This window comes from Molossus molossus, unplaced genomic scaffold, assembly GCF_014108415.1.
Source record: "Molossus molossus isolate mMolMol1 unplaced genomic scaffold, mMolMol1.p scaffold_m16_p_8, whole genome shotgun sequence".
Classification (NCBI taxonomy): Eukaryota; Metazoa; Chordata; class Mammalia; order Chiroptera; family Molossidae; genus Molossus; species Molossus molossus.
Window position 1 is genome coordinate 17,604,876 of NW_023425402.1, and position 17,717 is coordinate 17,622,592.

The following is a 17,717-nucleotide window of genomic DNA, read 5'->3' on the forward strand; positions in this document are numbered from 1 at the left end:
GAATAAAGAAAACGTAGGATATACATACAATGGAGCATTATTCAGTCTTAAGAAAGGAAGGAAATGCTGACGCATATTACCACATAGATACATTTTTAGGACATTATGCTATGTGACATAAGCCAGTCACTAACAGACAAATACTGTGCAAGTCCACTTATATGAAGGACTTAGAATAGTCAAAATTATAGAGACAGGAAGTAGAGCAGTGGCTGCCGGGTGCTGGGGGTGGGGAAGTGGGGAGTTGCTATTTAATAGGTATAGACTTTTAGTTTCACAAGATGAAAAAGTTCTGCAGAGTGGTTGCATGACAATGTGAGTATATGTACCAGTACTAAACTAATGGTAAATTTTATTTTAAAAGCTATAATAAAAAAAATATATAAAAAAAAGCTCATCACCATATATTGCATTTAATGTGGTAGCAGGTCAGCCACGGAAGCTGGGTGGCAGTTTAGAACAGGGTAAGCTGATGAGGGGCTCAAGCACACCTCTCCAATTGGGGCCTTTGGCCTTTGGGCTGGATCAAGATACTATATCTTGAATGAAGATATAGGGAGAAAAAGTGGGGCTCTTTGGGGGCGGTGGTGAGACCTTTGAGGAAGATCGAATTCAAATTCTGCTGGCACTCTGGGAGGTCGGGGCTTAACCACTGACAGCCTGGCCATGCCACCGGGCAGATGAGAGGCTTGTTAAGGCCACTGCGACGTTGGCCAACCTGGTACAGGGGGAGGGCCCTGGGCAGCCATGAACACTAGGTCGCTGGAGCAGAGGTGAAGCTAACCCATTGCTGAGATCCTCTCCCACTCTGGCTTTCTCCCCGTGTGCCTGGGGTAGCTCGGGCTCTGCACCACCGTGAATCCACAGAAATGTACGCAGTTCCTCCTCCACGCAGGAGCCCGCTGCTGCAGTGGCTGCCCGGGTGATACTCTGCACGCTGGGGTTTGGAAGAAGAGACACACAAAGTATACCACCCCAGGCACGAGAGATTTTTTAAAGAAGACAAAGAAAACCTAGATGAAACAATAAAAGACATGAAAAGAGAAAACAGGAAGGAAGTGCATAAAGTCAGAAAACAGAATCCTGAACGTAGGATCAAGCATGTTTAAATATGGCATTCATGTATGAATAAATGATACTCCACAATCAAAGTCGGATTACTCAGATTTGATTTAAAAGAAAAAAAAAAGGCCTTAAACACATGTTGTTTCTAAAGGAACTATTAAAGCAAAATGACATATTAAAGGCTAAACAAAAAGCAAAGGACAACGATCAAGCGAACACAAATACAAAACCAGCATTGACAATTGGAATAGAAGACAAATTAAAAATAAAAGATGCCAAGCGCAGCAAAAAAGAGGCATTTCCAATGCTAAAATCAACCAATGAAGCCATAACAATGGTGATAGACTAAATAAAGTAGCACTGAAATCTCTTTTTAAAAATCAGCAGAAAAGCCCAGCTGGTTGGTGTGGCTCAGTGGTTGAGCATCGATCCATGCACCAAGAGGTCTCGGACTTTCGGACAGGGCACATGCCCAGGTTGTGGGTCCAATCTCTAGTGAGGGGCATGCAGGAGGCAGCCAATCGATGTTCTCTCTCATTGATGTGTCCATCTCTCTCTCCCTCTCACTTCCTCTCTCTCTCAAATCAATAAAGAAAAAAAAATTATTTTAATCAGCAGAAAAAAAATGACAGTAGAAGAAATAATAATAGCAAACAGTGCTACAGCATTTAATATGTTCCAGGCCCTGTTCTAAGCGGCTTATAAATATGAACTAATTTCATTCCCACGGCAATCATAGGAAGTCAGTACTATTATTAGCATTTTTTTTTTTTACAGAGGAAGAAACTGAGGCACAGAGAGAATTACATTAGTCTCCCAAGATTTCATAACCTCTAACATACTGTCTCTGGTAGATGGAGTAGGCTAGGGAAGGAATAACACAATAATATACAAAAATAAGAGAGGACTTCCGGTCAAGATGGCGACGTAGGGAAACGCAGTATCGCGTTCTCCCACAACCACATCCAAGTTACAACAAAACTACAGAACAACCATCATCCAAAACCGCCTGAAATCAAGCTGAATGGAAGTCCTACAACTACGGAATTAAAAAAAAAAGGCAGATACATCCAGACTGGTAGGAGGGGCGGCGGCGCGAGGGGTGGCGGCAGCGGCACGGCGGCGGCGCGACGGGCTGGTCCCACACCCAAGTGTGGCGGATAAAAATCAGGAGGCTCCCGAGGCTGGGAAGGTCCTTCCTGAGGACTGAGGGGTCCCCGTCCCACACCAGGTGCCCCGCTCAGGTTTCCAGTGCCAGGAAGAGAAGTCCCCATAACTTCTGGCTGGAAAAACCAGCAGAAACTGAGGCTCAGGGAAGCTGACCTGGCTGGAGCCCCAGGCAGCTCCCTAAAGGGCCCACGCACAGACTGGTCGGACTCTCTCCCTCTAAGCTCGGAGGGGAGGCAGCTCCAGGGGCACCAGAGAAATACAGGGAGGAACTGAGCTGTTTGGCACTGGAGCGAGGGCTGGAGAGGGGGCTTTCTCGGGGACAAACGTGCTGTCAGAGGCCTTTGTTCCTTTGGTGAGCCCTTCCCTGGGGCGGCAGACAGTCGCCGTATCTGGGACTCCAGGAACCTGGCTCACACTGGTAGCCCCGCCCTGCTGACTCCCTGAGGCCCCGCCCCACCCAACTTTCAGGCCCACCCAAGCTGTTGCTACTTGCTTAACCATAGGATTGACCTGTCTTGGATCCTGCTTCAGGTTTTTCCTAAATTCTTTCAAACGAGCAGCATCGGGTCTCAGCGAGCCCCATACCTCTCATTAAGTAATACACAGAAACAAACACAGGGAGGCAGCAAAATGAGGAGACAAAGAAGCAGGTCCCAAATGACAGAACAGAACAAAACCCCAAGAAAAGAACTAAGCGAAATGGAGATAAGCAACCTAACAGATGCTGAGTTCAAAATACTGCTTATAAGGATGCTCAATGAACTCAGTGAGGGCCTCAAGAGCATAAAAAAGTACCAGTCAGAAACGATCGCTGCACAGTTAGAAACGAAGGAGGCTTTAACTGAAATAAAGAATAATTTACATAGCTTCAATAATAGAGTACGTAAATCCAAGGAGCAAACCATCGATTTGGAATATAAGGAAGCAAAAAACGCCCAAGCAGAACAGCAAAAAGAAAAAAGAATCCAAAAAAATGAGGATAGTGTAAGGAGCCTCTGGGACAACTTCAAGCGTGCCAACATTCGCATCTTGGGGGTGCCGGAAGGAGAAGAGAGAGAACAAGAAATCGAAAACCTGTTTGAAACAATAATGGCAGAAAACTTTCCTAACTTGGTGAAGGAAACAGACATACAAGTCCAGGAAGCACAGAGAGTCCCAAACAAGATGAACCCCAAGAGGCCCACACCAAGACACATCATCATCAAAATGCAAAGGTTCAAGACAAAGAGAGAATCCTAAAAGCAGCAAGAGAAAGGCAGCTAGTTACCTACAAGGGAGTTCCCATTAGGCTGTCAGCTGATTTCTCAAAAGAAACTTTGCAGGCCAGAAGGGAGTGGCAAGAAATATTCAGAGTGATGAAAACCAAGAACCTACAACCAAAATTACTCTATCCTGCAAAGCTGTCATTTAGAATCGATGGACATATAAAAACTTTCCCAGACAAGAAAAAGTTAAAGGAGTTCATCACTACCAAACCGTTATTATATGAAATGATGAAGGGTCTTTTTAAAGAAAAAGATAAAATGTAGGAACAAACAAAATGGCAATGAATACATATCTATCAACAATGGAATCTACAAACAAAATGAACAGGAAGAACAGGAACATTCTCATAGATACAGAGAATATTTTGTTGGTTGCCAGTTGGGAAAGGGGTTGGGGGAATGGATGAAAAAGGTGAAGGGATTAAGAAGCACAAATTCATTGCTAGACTGACAAACCTCAAAGGGAAAGGGGTTGGGGGGGTGGGAAGAAATAAACCAAAGAACTTATATGCATAACCAATGGACACGGACAATAGTATGGGAAAAGGTGGGAGGGGGGTGGGAGTGGGGAGGAGGGGGTCAATGGGGGAAAACTGTGGAACATCTATAATACATTTTACATCCAACAATAAAGATGTGGGAAAAAAAATAAATAAATAAAAAATAAAAATAAAAAAATAAAAAAATTAAAAAAAAAAAAAAAAAAAAAGAGAGAATTTATCACCTCTTCACTTAAGGTAAGTTCCCATTAACTTCCAAAGACAAAACGACCTGGATGATTTGTCAGCACAAAGCTGAGACGGTATCTACGGCCCCTTCAGCTATATCAATCTGTGATTATCACACACACAATGAACACCTTTGAAATATGTTCTAGTTTGACGCTGAAGTTAAATGGATCCTTTGAGAACACTTGTCCTTCTCAGTCCTCAAAATCTGCTCACGGTCCTTGTCAGTTTCACAGAGCGGAGCATCAGCCTACAGGCGGCAGCTTAGTTAAGGGGGAAGCCTAGGGGATGTTCCCTTGAGTTCAGAGCCAGACAAGTTGCAACCCAGTAGATACACTACTATCTGGTTAGGTCTGTCCCTCCATACCCCCATTTACAACACTTTCTCAAAGGCCCTAAAAAAATTTTTCTTAACAATGTCTGTCTGGGACAGTCTCAGGGAATCAGAAAAATGTGACAAGGGAAAATACAGCCAACATAGATTTACTCACCAGAGGATGAACAATAGCCTCCAAATCCAAGGTCGCTGTAACTTGGGAAGAATAAATCACAAGGATCACGAAGCACAGCGTGGTTCTCCTTGGATATTTCATTTCTTCCAGTTTGAGCTGCTTTGCCTGAAATGGAAATGTGATGGTTTAGCGACAGAGCAAGTGATTTGTAAAACGTGGAGAGAACTCGCAAATCCGATCTTGAAGGTCACGCTACGAACGGACCTTTTCAACAGAGAAAGGAAGGAGCGTAAAGGTATCAAGTCTAGAGAAACAGTATCTGCTCTGGACCCTCGGGTGAGGGAAGGATAAGGGTTCGGGAGGATGTGGATGGTACCTGGAAATAGGACAAAGGTGGCAGACTTTGGGGTACATTTCCTACATTTATGAAGAAGGAGAGAGAGAAGGAACAAGAAGAGAGACTGAGTAAAGAGAAGGAAAGCAAGACAAAGAGAAAGACTATTCAGTAAGAAATACTTTTAACATTTGGACCCAGTATACATAGCATATGGACAAAAGAATTCCGAGATAGATACTTAACCTTTGCTACACACAACTCTGATATTTTCAATTTTAGTCTATCCTATCTTAACTCATTTTTCTTTTAATTCTTGTAACAACCTATTAAATTGACTGCATGACCTATACTAATGGCCTATGACTCTTAAGTATGGAAAATCCTAGACTTAAGTAATAAAATAATACATTGTATTTTATAATCTTATGTTATAGTATGTAATGTAGAATACCAATATCATAATATGTCCCATCCTATGTATTGATTTTTGACAGCTATCTTTTTTTTTTTTTTATCCTCACCCGAGGACATTTTTTTTTTTTTTTTTCCATTTTTTTTGTACAGATAGAGTGGGAGGGAGAGAGAGGAAGGGAGAGAGAGGGAAACATCGATGTGAAAGGGATACATCGAGTGGCTGCCACCCGCACAACCCAACCAGGGCCGGGGACAAACTGCAACCGAGGTACATGCCCTTAGCGGGAACCGAACCCGGGTCTCTCTGGACCGCAGGCGGACGCTCTAACCGCTGAACAAAACCGGCCAGGGCGACAGCTATCTTTTTATAAGAATGGTGAAGAAAATAAAGTTTTTTGGTGAACAGACTACTCACTGTAGCATTTGAAAAAAATAGAGTATCAGATGGAAAAATCTCAACCCTCGTGGGTCTGGGGACCAGGAGAATTCCCTGCTGAAACTCCTTTCCTTACTGACTTTTCGATGCCCACATGTTTTGAAGAGAGGACTAGACGAAGAGACAGTCAGGGGTTAGGATCCAGGATTACTACAACTGTGTTTTCTTGAATAAGTCACTTATCTGAGTCCAAGTTTCCCCACCTGTGAAATGGGGACATGATACCTCTCCTAATACTCTCATAGACAGATTTTCTGAGACTCAAAAGGCAATTAAAAGCCATGAAGAGCTCCAGGGGTGCAGTCTGCACGGTTTCCGCCCTGATTGCTGGTGGGACCCAGAGGGCAGCCTAGGAAGGGCAGCCCTTGGCCAGGCACCGCAGAGTGCCAGGGGACCTCGACCAGGATAACACAGAAATGAGCGCCAAGACCTACGTGCCAGGGAGAATTGTGTTTCAATCACCAGCTGCCAGCCGCCTCCTTTTCCTCTTCCCCAGTGGAAAAGAGGAAAGTACAAGGCCCTGGAAAGCTGACCTAATTGGCAAACCTGGCAATCAAATACATTTTTTAAATTCTGCAACTCGATGCTTTTTGGAAACTGCTTTGCAATTTAGGTTACAGGAACAGATATTTAAGACCAGATACATCTGCTGTGGGGAAATCATGCTCAGCTCTCTACTGGAGTTTTTTCCCCTGGGCTTTGGTGGCCACTGGGCAGACCGATTCAACCTGGCGATAGCGATTGTTCCTGGCATGAATCAAGCATATAGGAGGCAACTTCATTGTTTTCAGACCCCAACTTAGTGCGCTGTATTGGCTGGTTCCACACGAAGGCAGTTAATCAAGGGGATGAGACGTAGTAACTGAATAGTTCGTGAACCTCCCTTAGTATGTGACACCCAGGGAGGGATTCAGGTAGTAGAGGGACTCAAGTTGACTCCATATCCTTCCACCATTTCCCAATGTTGGCTTTTTGTCACGTTGCCAAGAATTATAATGTCCCTAAATGGTTCCATCTGGTCCTTTTGTACAGGCCACCAGCCACTACTGCCCACTGTCCCCATCTTCTTCCAGCCTCCCCAGGACAATTCTTCATTAAATCAACCATATTCTCTCGATAGACGTATTTGGTGACAACAAAATTACAAGTCAATGGAAATAGAGAGGGGTTCACCACCTGAAAGGAGAATGCCACCACTTTGAGAGAGAAGTCATCTCAAAGTATGTGGCAACCCATATGTCATGGTCCTGACCGATGAGAACAGTTCAGTTCCCATCTGTTCAGTTCAGCTTCTGAGGTTGCTACTACATTGGGGGGGAGACCTGAGGACACACTTTCCTTACCTAGCCCTCCAGCTCACTTTGGATGAAAACATCCACATTCATCCAGTTAAAAGCAAAAGGCACTATTCCACATTCAAGTCCATGTGTCTTCAGGAGGGCTCCCTTAATCATAAATCCCCTGCAAGTTCACAACTGTTCCAAATTCCCGGAGTCAAGGACAGATCATCGGCTAAGAGAGACGGAGACAAACAGAGGCAGAGAGAAAGAGAAGATGATCTGATGTCATTCTCAAGTTCTTTGTCTGTAAGAATGATAAGTCCTGAACATTCCGTGCTAAAACTCGCCAACTTGTGTGAGCTGGCTGTATCTTAGAAAAAGCTGGGAAATATGATCTCATGCCCAGTCCTAACCCTGTGGGATGAGCAATTTCCCGGTCTCCTCTGACTCTGTTTTCCTGTCCGTGAAGTTAGAAGAGAGGAAGAGGAGAGTCAAGCACTCAGACGTCATATGGAAGGACTAGGTCATCAGGATTCTCGGCAGTGTGGTGTATGGAGGATGAGTGTAGGTTCCTTGCAGTATCTATAACGACATTCTCCTGCAGAGCGGGTAAGTGTCAGGAACCATGATTGTGAAACCAGCCTGAAACACATCAGGAAACCATTCTCCCAGATCTTAGAAACCACCAGTGCTTAAGATCAACTGCTCTTTTGGAAACGCTTCATCAGCCTTGACCTACCCAGACTTGCAGTAGGAAGAGGAGCAAATGGGCTTGTGTACCTTGCAAGTTCAAAGCATGTTCACATAATGACCACATCTGTGAGGTCATCATCAATCTGTGATTTCTAAATACAGCGGTAGTGGGAGCTATGCATAGCTCTGCCTTCCCGTGTGCTCCTGGAATCCTCGGCCCCTCTCCCCTGGAGATCCCAGCCTTGATACTCTCCTTGGCTCCTTTTGGGGACTAGGAAGGTAAGAGGTGAAAGTGAGCCCATGTTTGGCCATCCTCTGCCCAGGTGCTTCCTCCCTCCTCCAGCCCAGGGCTCTGCTCCTGGCTCCAGCCCAGCACAAGGCACCTCCCCAGACCTCACCAGGTACCAGCACCCTGGAAGGAACTTTCCTGGAGCACTTGTGTATCATCTGCTTCAGTGGATGTTATCCCTGGCTGTGCATCAGAACCATCGCCTAGGGAGTTTGTTTGTTTGTTGTTTCAATATCATCCCAGAGCAATTAAATCAGAATTTCTGAGGAATGGGAGCTGAGAGTCTGTATCCACGCTGCTTCTGTTGCATAGGGAGGTTTGAGGTCTGCAGATCCACATCCTCAGCATTCCATTGCTCTTTCCACATTCCCCTGCACACCCTGGTCCTTTCCATCACCAGCCTGCAGCTCTCCCTCTACTAAAGAAACTACGTAGAAACAGAATCTTCAGGGGGATGCATTTGGGAGGCAGTCAGTCAGCAGTGGATGAATGAATGAATTAATGGGAGTATGGACTCAGAGGTGATCTACCCAATCGTTTTGATGCAATTCAGTAGCCTAAATGAGATCTATAACAGAAGCCCCAAGTGGCTCGCAGGACTGCTAAACATCACCTTTGACACAGAGACAGCTGCCTGAAATTCTCTTCTGTGAGCATGTGTTCTCTACCTGAAATTCTCTTCTGTGAGCATGTGTTCTATATCTCATATAGTGTCCGAGGTGGTGTGTGCTTCTGGGCCAGCAAATACGGGCTACTTTGCATTGGCCCAAAATTGTGCTATGCATTCGCAGATTGAAATGAATCCTGGCCCTTGCCCCCAAGGAGCTCTCGATCTTGTTGGGAAGGCACAAAATATATAGTTAAAAAATACAAACTAAAAGGAAAACAGAAGCTTGAAAGACACACACTTACTAAATGCCTACTACATACCACGCACAGTGCTAAGTACAAGAAATATGTTAATTCACTTATTCACCTCTCACGATAACTCTGTGAGGTAGGTACTTTAATCCTAATTCATAGAGGAGAAAATAAGGGCCCAGAGAGGTTATAAAACCTACCCAGGCCACCCAGCTAGTAGGTAGCAGAGTCAGATCCACCCCCAAGTTGGCCTGTGGCCAAAGTGATATGTAGTGTGCAAGTGATAAGCATGACAGGAGTTGAGAACAGGGGAAGTTGGGTGAGCTAGGGAGTGAGCAGGGTCACTGGCCAGACGCTGAAGGATGGGCAGTGCTTCCAAGTCTAAAGAGAAAGAAAGAATTCCAGGCAGAGAGCAGCATAGCAGAGGCAGCTGTCTCTGTTTCCAAGGCAACAAGCAGCCCAAAGGGTGATGTTTAGCAGCCCCATGAGCACTTGCTCAAGTTCCCTTGAGAAGCTTGTCCAGCCACTGGGGCAAAGGCTCAGCTGTGGTCCTGGGAGGGCATTGTTCTCCTGAACAATCACTGCCACCAAAAAAGGCAAAGCTATTTCACCTCTAACTTGGAAAGAGTGAATTTGATGGCCTTAGGCTCCGGTGATTCCCTCCTACATGTAGTGGAAAGAACAGCAGCTTTGAAGCCAAACGGGCTTGGGTTCTGATTTCAGCTCCACCACTTGATAACCACAGGGGAGACATTTAACCCCGCCGAGCCTCAGTTTCCTGATGTGAATGACGAGAGTCACAGAACCTGTCTTGCAGTGTTGTTATGAAGAATAGAGATCAGGCCCAGGAAATCCAAAAGGGCTTGGTCATAGTTTGAATCTGATATGGGCTGACTTATATCAGTCCAACATTGATGTGTTGAAATCCTAATTCTCATTCAAAATGACCTTATTCAGAGACAGGGTCTTTAAAGAGGTAATTAAGTTACAATGAGGTCATTAGGGTGGGCCCTAATCCAACATGACTGGTGACCTTATAAGAAGAGGATATAAAGATATAAATGTGCACAGAGGAAGGACCATGTGAAGACACTAGAGGAAGATGACCATCTACAGCCAAGGAGAGAGGCCTCTGAAAAAATCAACCCTGCAACACCTTGATTTTACAATTCTAAGCTCCAGAATGGTGTAAAAATTAATTTCTGCTGTTTAAGCCAACCAGTCTATGGGAATTTGTTATGGCAGTCTAGCAAACCTATATACAATTTTTAAAATATTACTTCCTTTCATTTTCTATCCTTTATTAAGGCTAAAAGTGGCCCTCTGGTCTGCTGCTCAATATTTATTGTTTATTCTGGGTATGTTTTATGACAACTAAAAAATGGATTCTTGGTATGTATGGATAGAGCATAAAAACATACAGTCAGAATGGGAAGACAAGTTAGAATTCATCACTAGTCCAAGCCCCCCACCCCCTGACCCACACACTTTAGTTTTTCGGGTGAGAAAACTAAGGCCTAGCAAGGTCCTTGTGTCTCAAACACAGGTGGGGGTTGTCAGTCAGGACTCAAGAGATCAATCAAGGATTCTTAGAAATCTAGACAATAATATTATTCTACAGACAGGCAAGCCATTTATGCTAGGATTGTGGATAGTAATGGTCAGGGATGATGATGATGATGATGATGATGATGATGATCCCTGTCATTTACTAGGTGCCCACTATGCTCCAGGCATGATGTTGAGCTCTTTCCAAGGCTTATGTCATTTAAGCCTCTCAAAGATGCTATGACACCACTAAATTATCACTACTTTTCAGATACGGAAATGGAAGTTTAAAAAGAAGAATGACTCTTCAAGGCCACACAGCTGCTATGTGGTAGTGGCAAAATTATAAAGTAAGAAGTCTGTTCTGCTGGGGGAAAGGTACCATTGGGCTACAGCATCTTCTGAGTGGGCTATCAATAAGAGTAAATGGAAAACTTTCTCTATATGGACACTAGACAAGGCAATTGGAAACATGAGTTCTAGTCTCACTTTGCCACGAATTAGCTGTGTGACTTATGCCAAGTCACTTGACCTCTCTCAGTCTGTTTTCTTACCCACAGAACCAGAGAGTTGACTGAACTCCGTGATTTCAAAATCGGGGTATAGAAGTTGACCTCTGAAGGCCCCATTGCTGTTCAAAGAGTCTAAAATTCCCCACAATTTTTAAAATCCAGTGTAACCTCACATAGGCTTCTGAGCCTCGTGGGAACTCCCTATTGCATTTATCCAGCCCACCCTGCACACCCCACCTCTGACGGCACAGTTCAGGCTCCGCCGCCTGTCACGCGCACCATTGCAATGGCTCCCGTCATGTTCCTCTCTGCCCATCGTCTACATGGACGCAAGGCTGACCTTCCAGAAACAGTCTTCTCATGGGTTATCCCCTGGTGAGCTCCCCCCTGCTTTCGGAAGAAAGGCAGTGACTTTCGCTGATACCCAAGGCATTTCTGGATTTTATTTTTCAGAGCTGGTATATTTAATAAGCATCTGTCATACTTTCCTTACCGAAGCTGGTTGCTTTTTCATAATTTAAAATAGTGCGGGAGATTGTCCAGTGTTCGTGAAACTAAAAATCCAAAAACTAATACTTGAGAATGAATTTGGGTCGGAGTTAGGGGGAGTAATTATTATGGTCAAGCTATTTTTCAGTGTTTGGGAAAACCAAAATAACCCTGCCATTTACATGATTTGTTCAACTCCACCTTTTCCTGCCCCTTAGCCCCAGGATAACCACTGCATATTCACATTGTATCCACCCTTCAATGCCCAGGCAAGAGGTTCCCCAGATCTGCTCAGCTATAAAGAGCACCCACCTCCTCTAAGCACCCACACTTTATTTAGGCTTTTAGCCTTCATCCTTGCATTATATTTATTGTTGTAAGTATTATATGAAGCAAATTTATGTATCTCCTGACACAGTAGTCATTTGTGTATTCATTCACTGGACAAACATTTATCAAGTCCTGCCAAGTGCCAAGGTGTTCTGCTAGGTGCATGAGAAATAGCAGAAAATGAATGGATGGTCCCTGTCCCCATGGAGCTTAGAATCTAATGCAAAGATGAACTTTATTATAGACCAGAGAGCCACACAATCAATTACCCAATTTGTTGTTTAACTATGCCCGTAAAAGTGCTACCAAGGAGAAAAAGCATAATACTAATACTTCTTTAGCATTAACTATGTGCCAGGCACTGATGTGAGCACTGACTGTATTAAAAATTTTAATCCTTACAACAATTCTAATAAAGTGGTTCTAGGTTGATATCTAATGAATAGTATGATATCAAATTAACTGAGCCACAGAACGTTTAAATAACTTGCCCCAAATCGCAAAGCTGGTAAGTGGCAAAGCCAGAATTTGGACCTTGGAAGTTTAATTCAGAAGCCATCACTTTAACCACTGTGCTGAACTGTCTAATAATGCCTATTAAGAGAGGATCTAGTCTTGGGAATTTGTGGAAGGTGTCCCAGAGGAAGTATTTAACTGAGCTGCGATCTGAAGCATGAGTTGGAGTTAGCTAAAAACAGAAGAGGAGGTTGGAAGGAGAAGAGAAAGATGGTTCCAGGCAGAAAGAAGATCATATGCAAAGGCCCTGAGGTGGGATATTACATGGCACAATCAAGGAGCTGCAACCAGGCCAGAGTGGCTGGGACACCAAAAGGAAGCAGGGCACAGAATGAGATGGGGGTTCTGAGGTGAGCAGAAACCAGGCAGACAAGCCTTGTAATTTCAATCACAGGAGTGGGTAAGATTGATTAGGAAGACAGTAGAGAGAGTAGAGAACAAGACCTACAACCAAGAACCACAGAATTTCAACAACCGAAGGTCTGTTCCAGGAAGATGATTAAGCCAAGATGTTGGGGAATGAGAGACCAGAGAGGCAGGAGGGAAACAAGGCTAGAATAGAGTCTAGAACCAGAGAAGGTCAAGTTTCAAGGAGCAGAGTGTGGTCAAGTATGTCCAATGGTGCTGAGACGTCAGCTAAGGGGAGGACTGAGATTGCCAATTGGATTGAGAGACATGATATGCTCTTAGCAAGGGGAATCTCATTGGGGCGATAAGGAAAGAAATTATATTGGGAAGAGTTGCAGAGTGTGGGAGGTCAGAATTCGAAGATGGTGAGCACATAAAACTCAAGAAATTTGGTTGCAAGGTGGAAGAGACAGAAAATTCGTCCCATATGTAAATTGTTTAACTTTGATGCCACACAAGGCTTTCTTTTTCAGAGAAAAACCAAATGCACTGCGTGCTAGGACAATAGCAAAAGGAACCTTGCCTCTTACTGAACCTTGGCCTGAGGCTGGCTAACTGGACAAGTTATTACAGTCTTTGAAACAAGCCAGAAGCATATATCCCTATGTCCTGCTCTCCATGTTCTGGGGAATAGACTATATACTCAAGTAGCTATATTTTAAACATGTACTTCTGAATCAAAATAGAGATTAATGGAGAGAGTGAAAGTAGATATGCACATATACCATTTTACTACTGGAGAATAATTCAAAGCAGAGTTCCCCTTGATGACACTTGATGGATGGCAATACCGAATTTCAAGAGAACTTTCATTGCAAATTTTAGTGTGATTGCTATTCTTTGCTCATGTCCATGAGTCATAGGGTGCAATAAGGATAAAATGTCATCGATAGCCACCCTTCAGAATTGTAGACGTACAGATGAAAAACCCTCCAGTATAACTTTAAGAGCCCTCCTTCATAGCTCTGTATTTTCAACAGCAAGAGGTGATAAGACTTATCTTTACTGACCTTATTTAATTAGATGACCTTATTTAATTATTTTATTTAATCATCCCTCACACATGCAGAACTATAAGCTAAATATTTATTTAACACAAACACAAAACACAATAGCAATTAAAAGACCTGCCTTGAAAAAATTATTTTTTTCGATTTCATTTTCCTTTGCCTTGAAATAAGGTCCTGCAGCCGCATTGTGTCGGGGTGGCTCAGGGCTATCAGATCTCAGAGGAACATTTGTTTGTACACAATGGGATCGGGTTTTCCAAAACACACTGCACATGTGTGCAGCCTTGATAACCTTTTATCCTTCGTTCCTCGTAAATCTCTGGAAGATTTTAACCTTTAAACAAGAGATTGCCATCTTTATGAAAACATTTAGTTCCTAACGCTGATCTTATCTCAGGCATTTCGCTGCTTTCATTTACCCCGCGGAAGGGTCTCCCCAGGCGCTGGAGAGACAGCCCTGGAGCGCATCGCAGCAAGGAGGGGAGCCCTGTCTGCGTTGGCTGCGGCGCTGCTCCGCTCTGCAGAGCTTGCGGTGAGTGCAGGCCCGACAGTTCCGTGGTTCTAGCCTTAATTAAGTGAGATTCGAAATAGCACTGGAGTATTTTCATAATAATCACAATGGACCAATCCGAGTCGTCCCTGCAGGAACCTGGGGCCCTCATTGCTGGTTGGCGGGAGGCCCACCGGAGGGTCCCAGGGGCCTGAAACAGAGATCGAGGGCGCTCTGGGCGCTCCAGGGGCTCAGGGCAGCAGTTCCATGTAATTTTAAATAGTCCAACATTTTACTAATTAGCAGGGCCGGCTTAGCCCTCTGTTTCTTCCTTCAATAGCTCTCAGCCACCCCATCCCCAGGAGATCAGGCGCTGGTGTCCTTGAGCATTGATTTCCCTTCTCTGAAAATTCCATTTCCCTTTCTAAGGTTTTTGTATGACTTTAAGAATAATGTGAGTGCACTACTCAAAATGAAAAAACAAAAAACCTACTCTTTTCACCAAACTACAGTACCCTGAGAATCATGGTCATTCCAAGATTTCCTTCATCTGGGTGGTCTGACTTTGGGCCTCACCTCATTATGAAAGTATTTATAAAGACAACCCAACAGCATTCTTCACTCGTCCTCATCCTCCCTGGTTTCCGACGCCATTTAGCACCGCCCTTTTACTCTCCTGGGTCTCTGTCGCTGCACATTTTGCTCTGTCTGTGGTCCATCCTCCTCGTTCTACCACCGCTCCACTGCGGGCCTGCCAAGACCTCTCCCGGGTCCTTGGCTTGTCTCCCCTGACACCCTTCCTCTTAGGGAAGCTTGTCCACTTCTACCGTTTTAATGATCAATTTATGTGGCAATTCCAGAAACTTGATTTCCACCCTTATCTCTTTGCTGAATAGTAGGAGCTTCTCTCCAACTGTACTATTTTCAACTGCGTCTAAATTCAACTCATCTAACACTGAACAACACGACGTCTTCTCCCTGCTGCTGTCTCCTAACCCATCTCTTCTCAGATTCACCAACACTGACTTCCCTCTCCTGTTCCCTGGCTCCCAACCCCCACAGGTGTTCTTGGACACAAGAATCCAGGGCACGAGTCGGGGCACTAAGTCAACCAGTCCCTGGGTGCTGTTCATGACTCCACTGCTGATGAGTTCTTTTCCTCGGCCACAGCATTGGTTTGGACATTATCTTCTCCTACCTGGAAGACTGCAGTAACCTCCTCAATGGGCTCCCTCCCTCCTTCCTTCCCTGCCCTGTAACCCAACATACTGCAGGCTGATTAATTTGTCCAGAGCACTGTTTTCCATAGAGCACTACTCTGCCACAGTCAGATACTTTCAACCTTCTCAAATGCCCAGAGAATATTTGGGCCAATTCACCTGGCAAGCGTGATCGCCACAACCTGATGTAAACCCACAGTTGCCACATTTTCCTCCCATAACACTTGGATACAGAGCAGGCTGACCCACTCACATGCTTATGTTATACCTTCCTTTGCAAAATATGCCATAAATATGAATAATATTGGTTGAATGCATTGCTACCTCTCAGCTTCTTCTCACACTGTTCTTGGCAACTGGAATGCTCTATTCATTTCAGATCCTGCTTACTCACTTAGCAACAACAATTACTATTATTTATCAAGCCCTTGCTCCGAGTCGAGCATGAGGCTCAGCATTCCGCGTGCGCTGGGCTCATTTCATTCTTACAATCCTGTATTGTTAGTGCTATCACTATCCCCACGTTACAGATGCAGAAACAGAGGTTTGGGTAAATTAAAGAACAATACGCAGGTCACACAGTAAGTGGCTGAGTCTGCTACTAAAAACTGAACGCTTCACCTTTATAGCACGCTGCCTCTGTTCTTGTCTTCCCCAGAGATAGTCTTTCTCCTGAATACACTGCGCTTCTCTCATCAGATTTCTGGCCCTGCCTTGTGGGTCTTTCTGCAGCACCGTGGTTTTTACAGCACAGCGTGCTAATTAGGTACATGGACTGGAGTCGGGCTGTCTGAGCTGGGACCCTGACTCTACTACTTGCTAGCTTTGTGTGTATCAGGCAACTTAGAATTGTGTGCCTTCTCATCTAGGAAAAAAGGGATTATAATAGCAGCTGAGGTATAGGATGATTGGAATAACTAAATGAGTTCATCTATAGAGCACTGAGCACATAGTAAGCACTTGGTAATTATCATCTGTTATTAAAATTTTCAATGCCTATGCCTTGCCTCCCATTACGAGTATAAGCTGATTAAAGGAAAAGAGTCTTTGCCTTTTTAATTCTATAACCCCTAGCATGTCTCTCCAGCATAGGTGCCTCAACTGTGCTGCGATTTAAAAGGTTTCACCGTCATGGTTACCTTTTAGGAAATAGGCAAGATTCTAGTTATTTGAATCATCACAGCCGGAGACATACAATGTGGGCTGAAATGCTGAGCTGGTAAATAATTCCTGAATTCATAATGTACCCACAGCCAGCACAGACATTTCACTCGCCAGGCCTTTGTGGCAGCGCGTGTTCTGTGCCAAGGCTCATAGGCACAGGGGGAAACTCAGAGAAGCTGAGAGAGCCCCTCCTGGTGCTTCTCGAAAGGAAGCCAAGATTATACCGGTGAACTTGAACTGTATCAGGAAATGTCAGGGCAGAAAGATTCTAGGGGCACATTTTATGATGAAAAAGCAGCCCTGATAGATTTATTGCCTATTCATATTTAGATCAATCCAGAAAGTGGCGGATCAGCAAAGCATGATTAGTATTTCTTTTTCCCCTTTTTCTTGGAAGTGGGACAAAGCATGCTGAAGCGACACTGAGTGAAATCTATAACCTCTCATAGTCATTTGGCACTAAAAGAGCACATCCTGTTTACCTAGAACATTCCATCTGATTTTGTAAAATCCACAAGTAACAGGAGCCAATATATCTGCAGTGAAGTCGGTGGAGTTGTTCCAATTTAAATTCAAAAGACGGGGCCAGGGTCGGGGGGGAGCTGGAAAACTCCTCCTTCTCACATGCGGTTGCGAGGTGTGTCTGCTCCTCTCATAAATAGCAGCAGCCAGAATCCTCCTGGTACCCGATGCTCACAGCCGTGGGTACTTCTAGGCACATGAACATGGGTTGCTTCTGCTGCTCCGTTTAGCTATTTTATCTCCTCCAGTGAGGAGGACTTTGTGGTTCTCAACCCTAGCTGCACAAAAGAATCACTTCAGAGATAAAAATACATAATGCTTCTATTGCCACGCCCATGCCCCTTCCCCAGAGGTTCTGATTGAGTTCCTCCAGGAAAGTGCCTGGGCATTGTTCCTTCGGGGGGACTAAGTTTCTGCAGAGATACGACCAGATAGCAGGTGTTGAAATCGGCTAAGATCTGCACCAGGCAATAGCTTGATCTAGCTACAGATTCCCAGCAAAACTAGAGCCTGTGTTG

The 17,717-nt window shown here is 44.5% G+C and overlaps 1 protein-coding gene across 3 annotated transcripts in view; it reads right to left on the reverse strand.

Moving 5' to 3' along the window:
* The window catches only part of ADGRF5 (adhesion G protein-coupled receptor F5), a 108,052-nt gene that overhangs the window by 54,294 nt on the left and 36,041 nt on the right, over positions 1-17,717 (reverse strand). For all 3 annotated transcript variants that reach the window (XM_036249427.1, XM_036249428.1, XM_036249426.1), the window contains exon 2: positions 4,720-4,845. In XM_036249427.1, coding sequence (XP_036105320.1) covers positions 4,720-4,821 — 102 coding nt within the window. In that variant the 5' untranslated portion in view covers positions 4,822-4,845. The remainder of the gene's footprint in view (positions 1-4,719; positions 4,846-17,717) is intronic.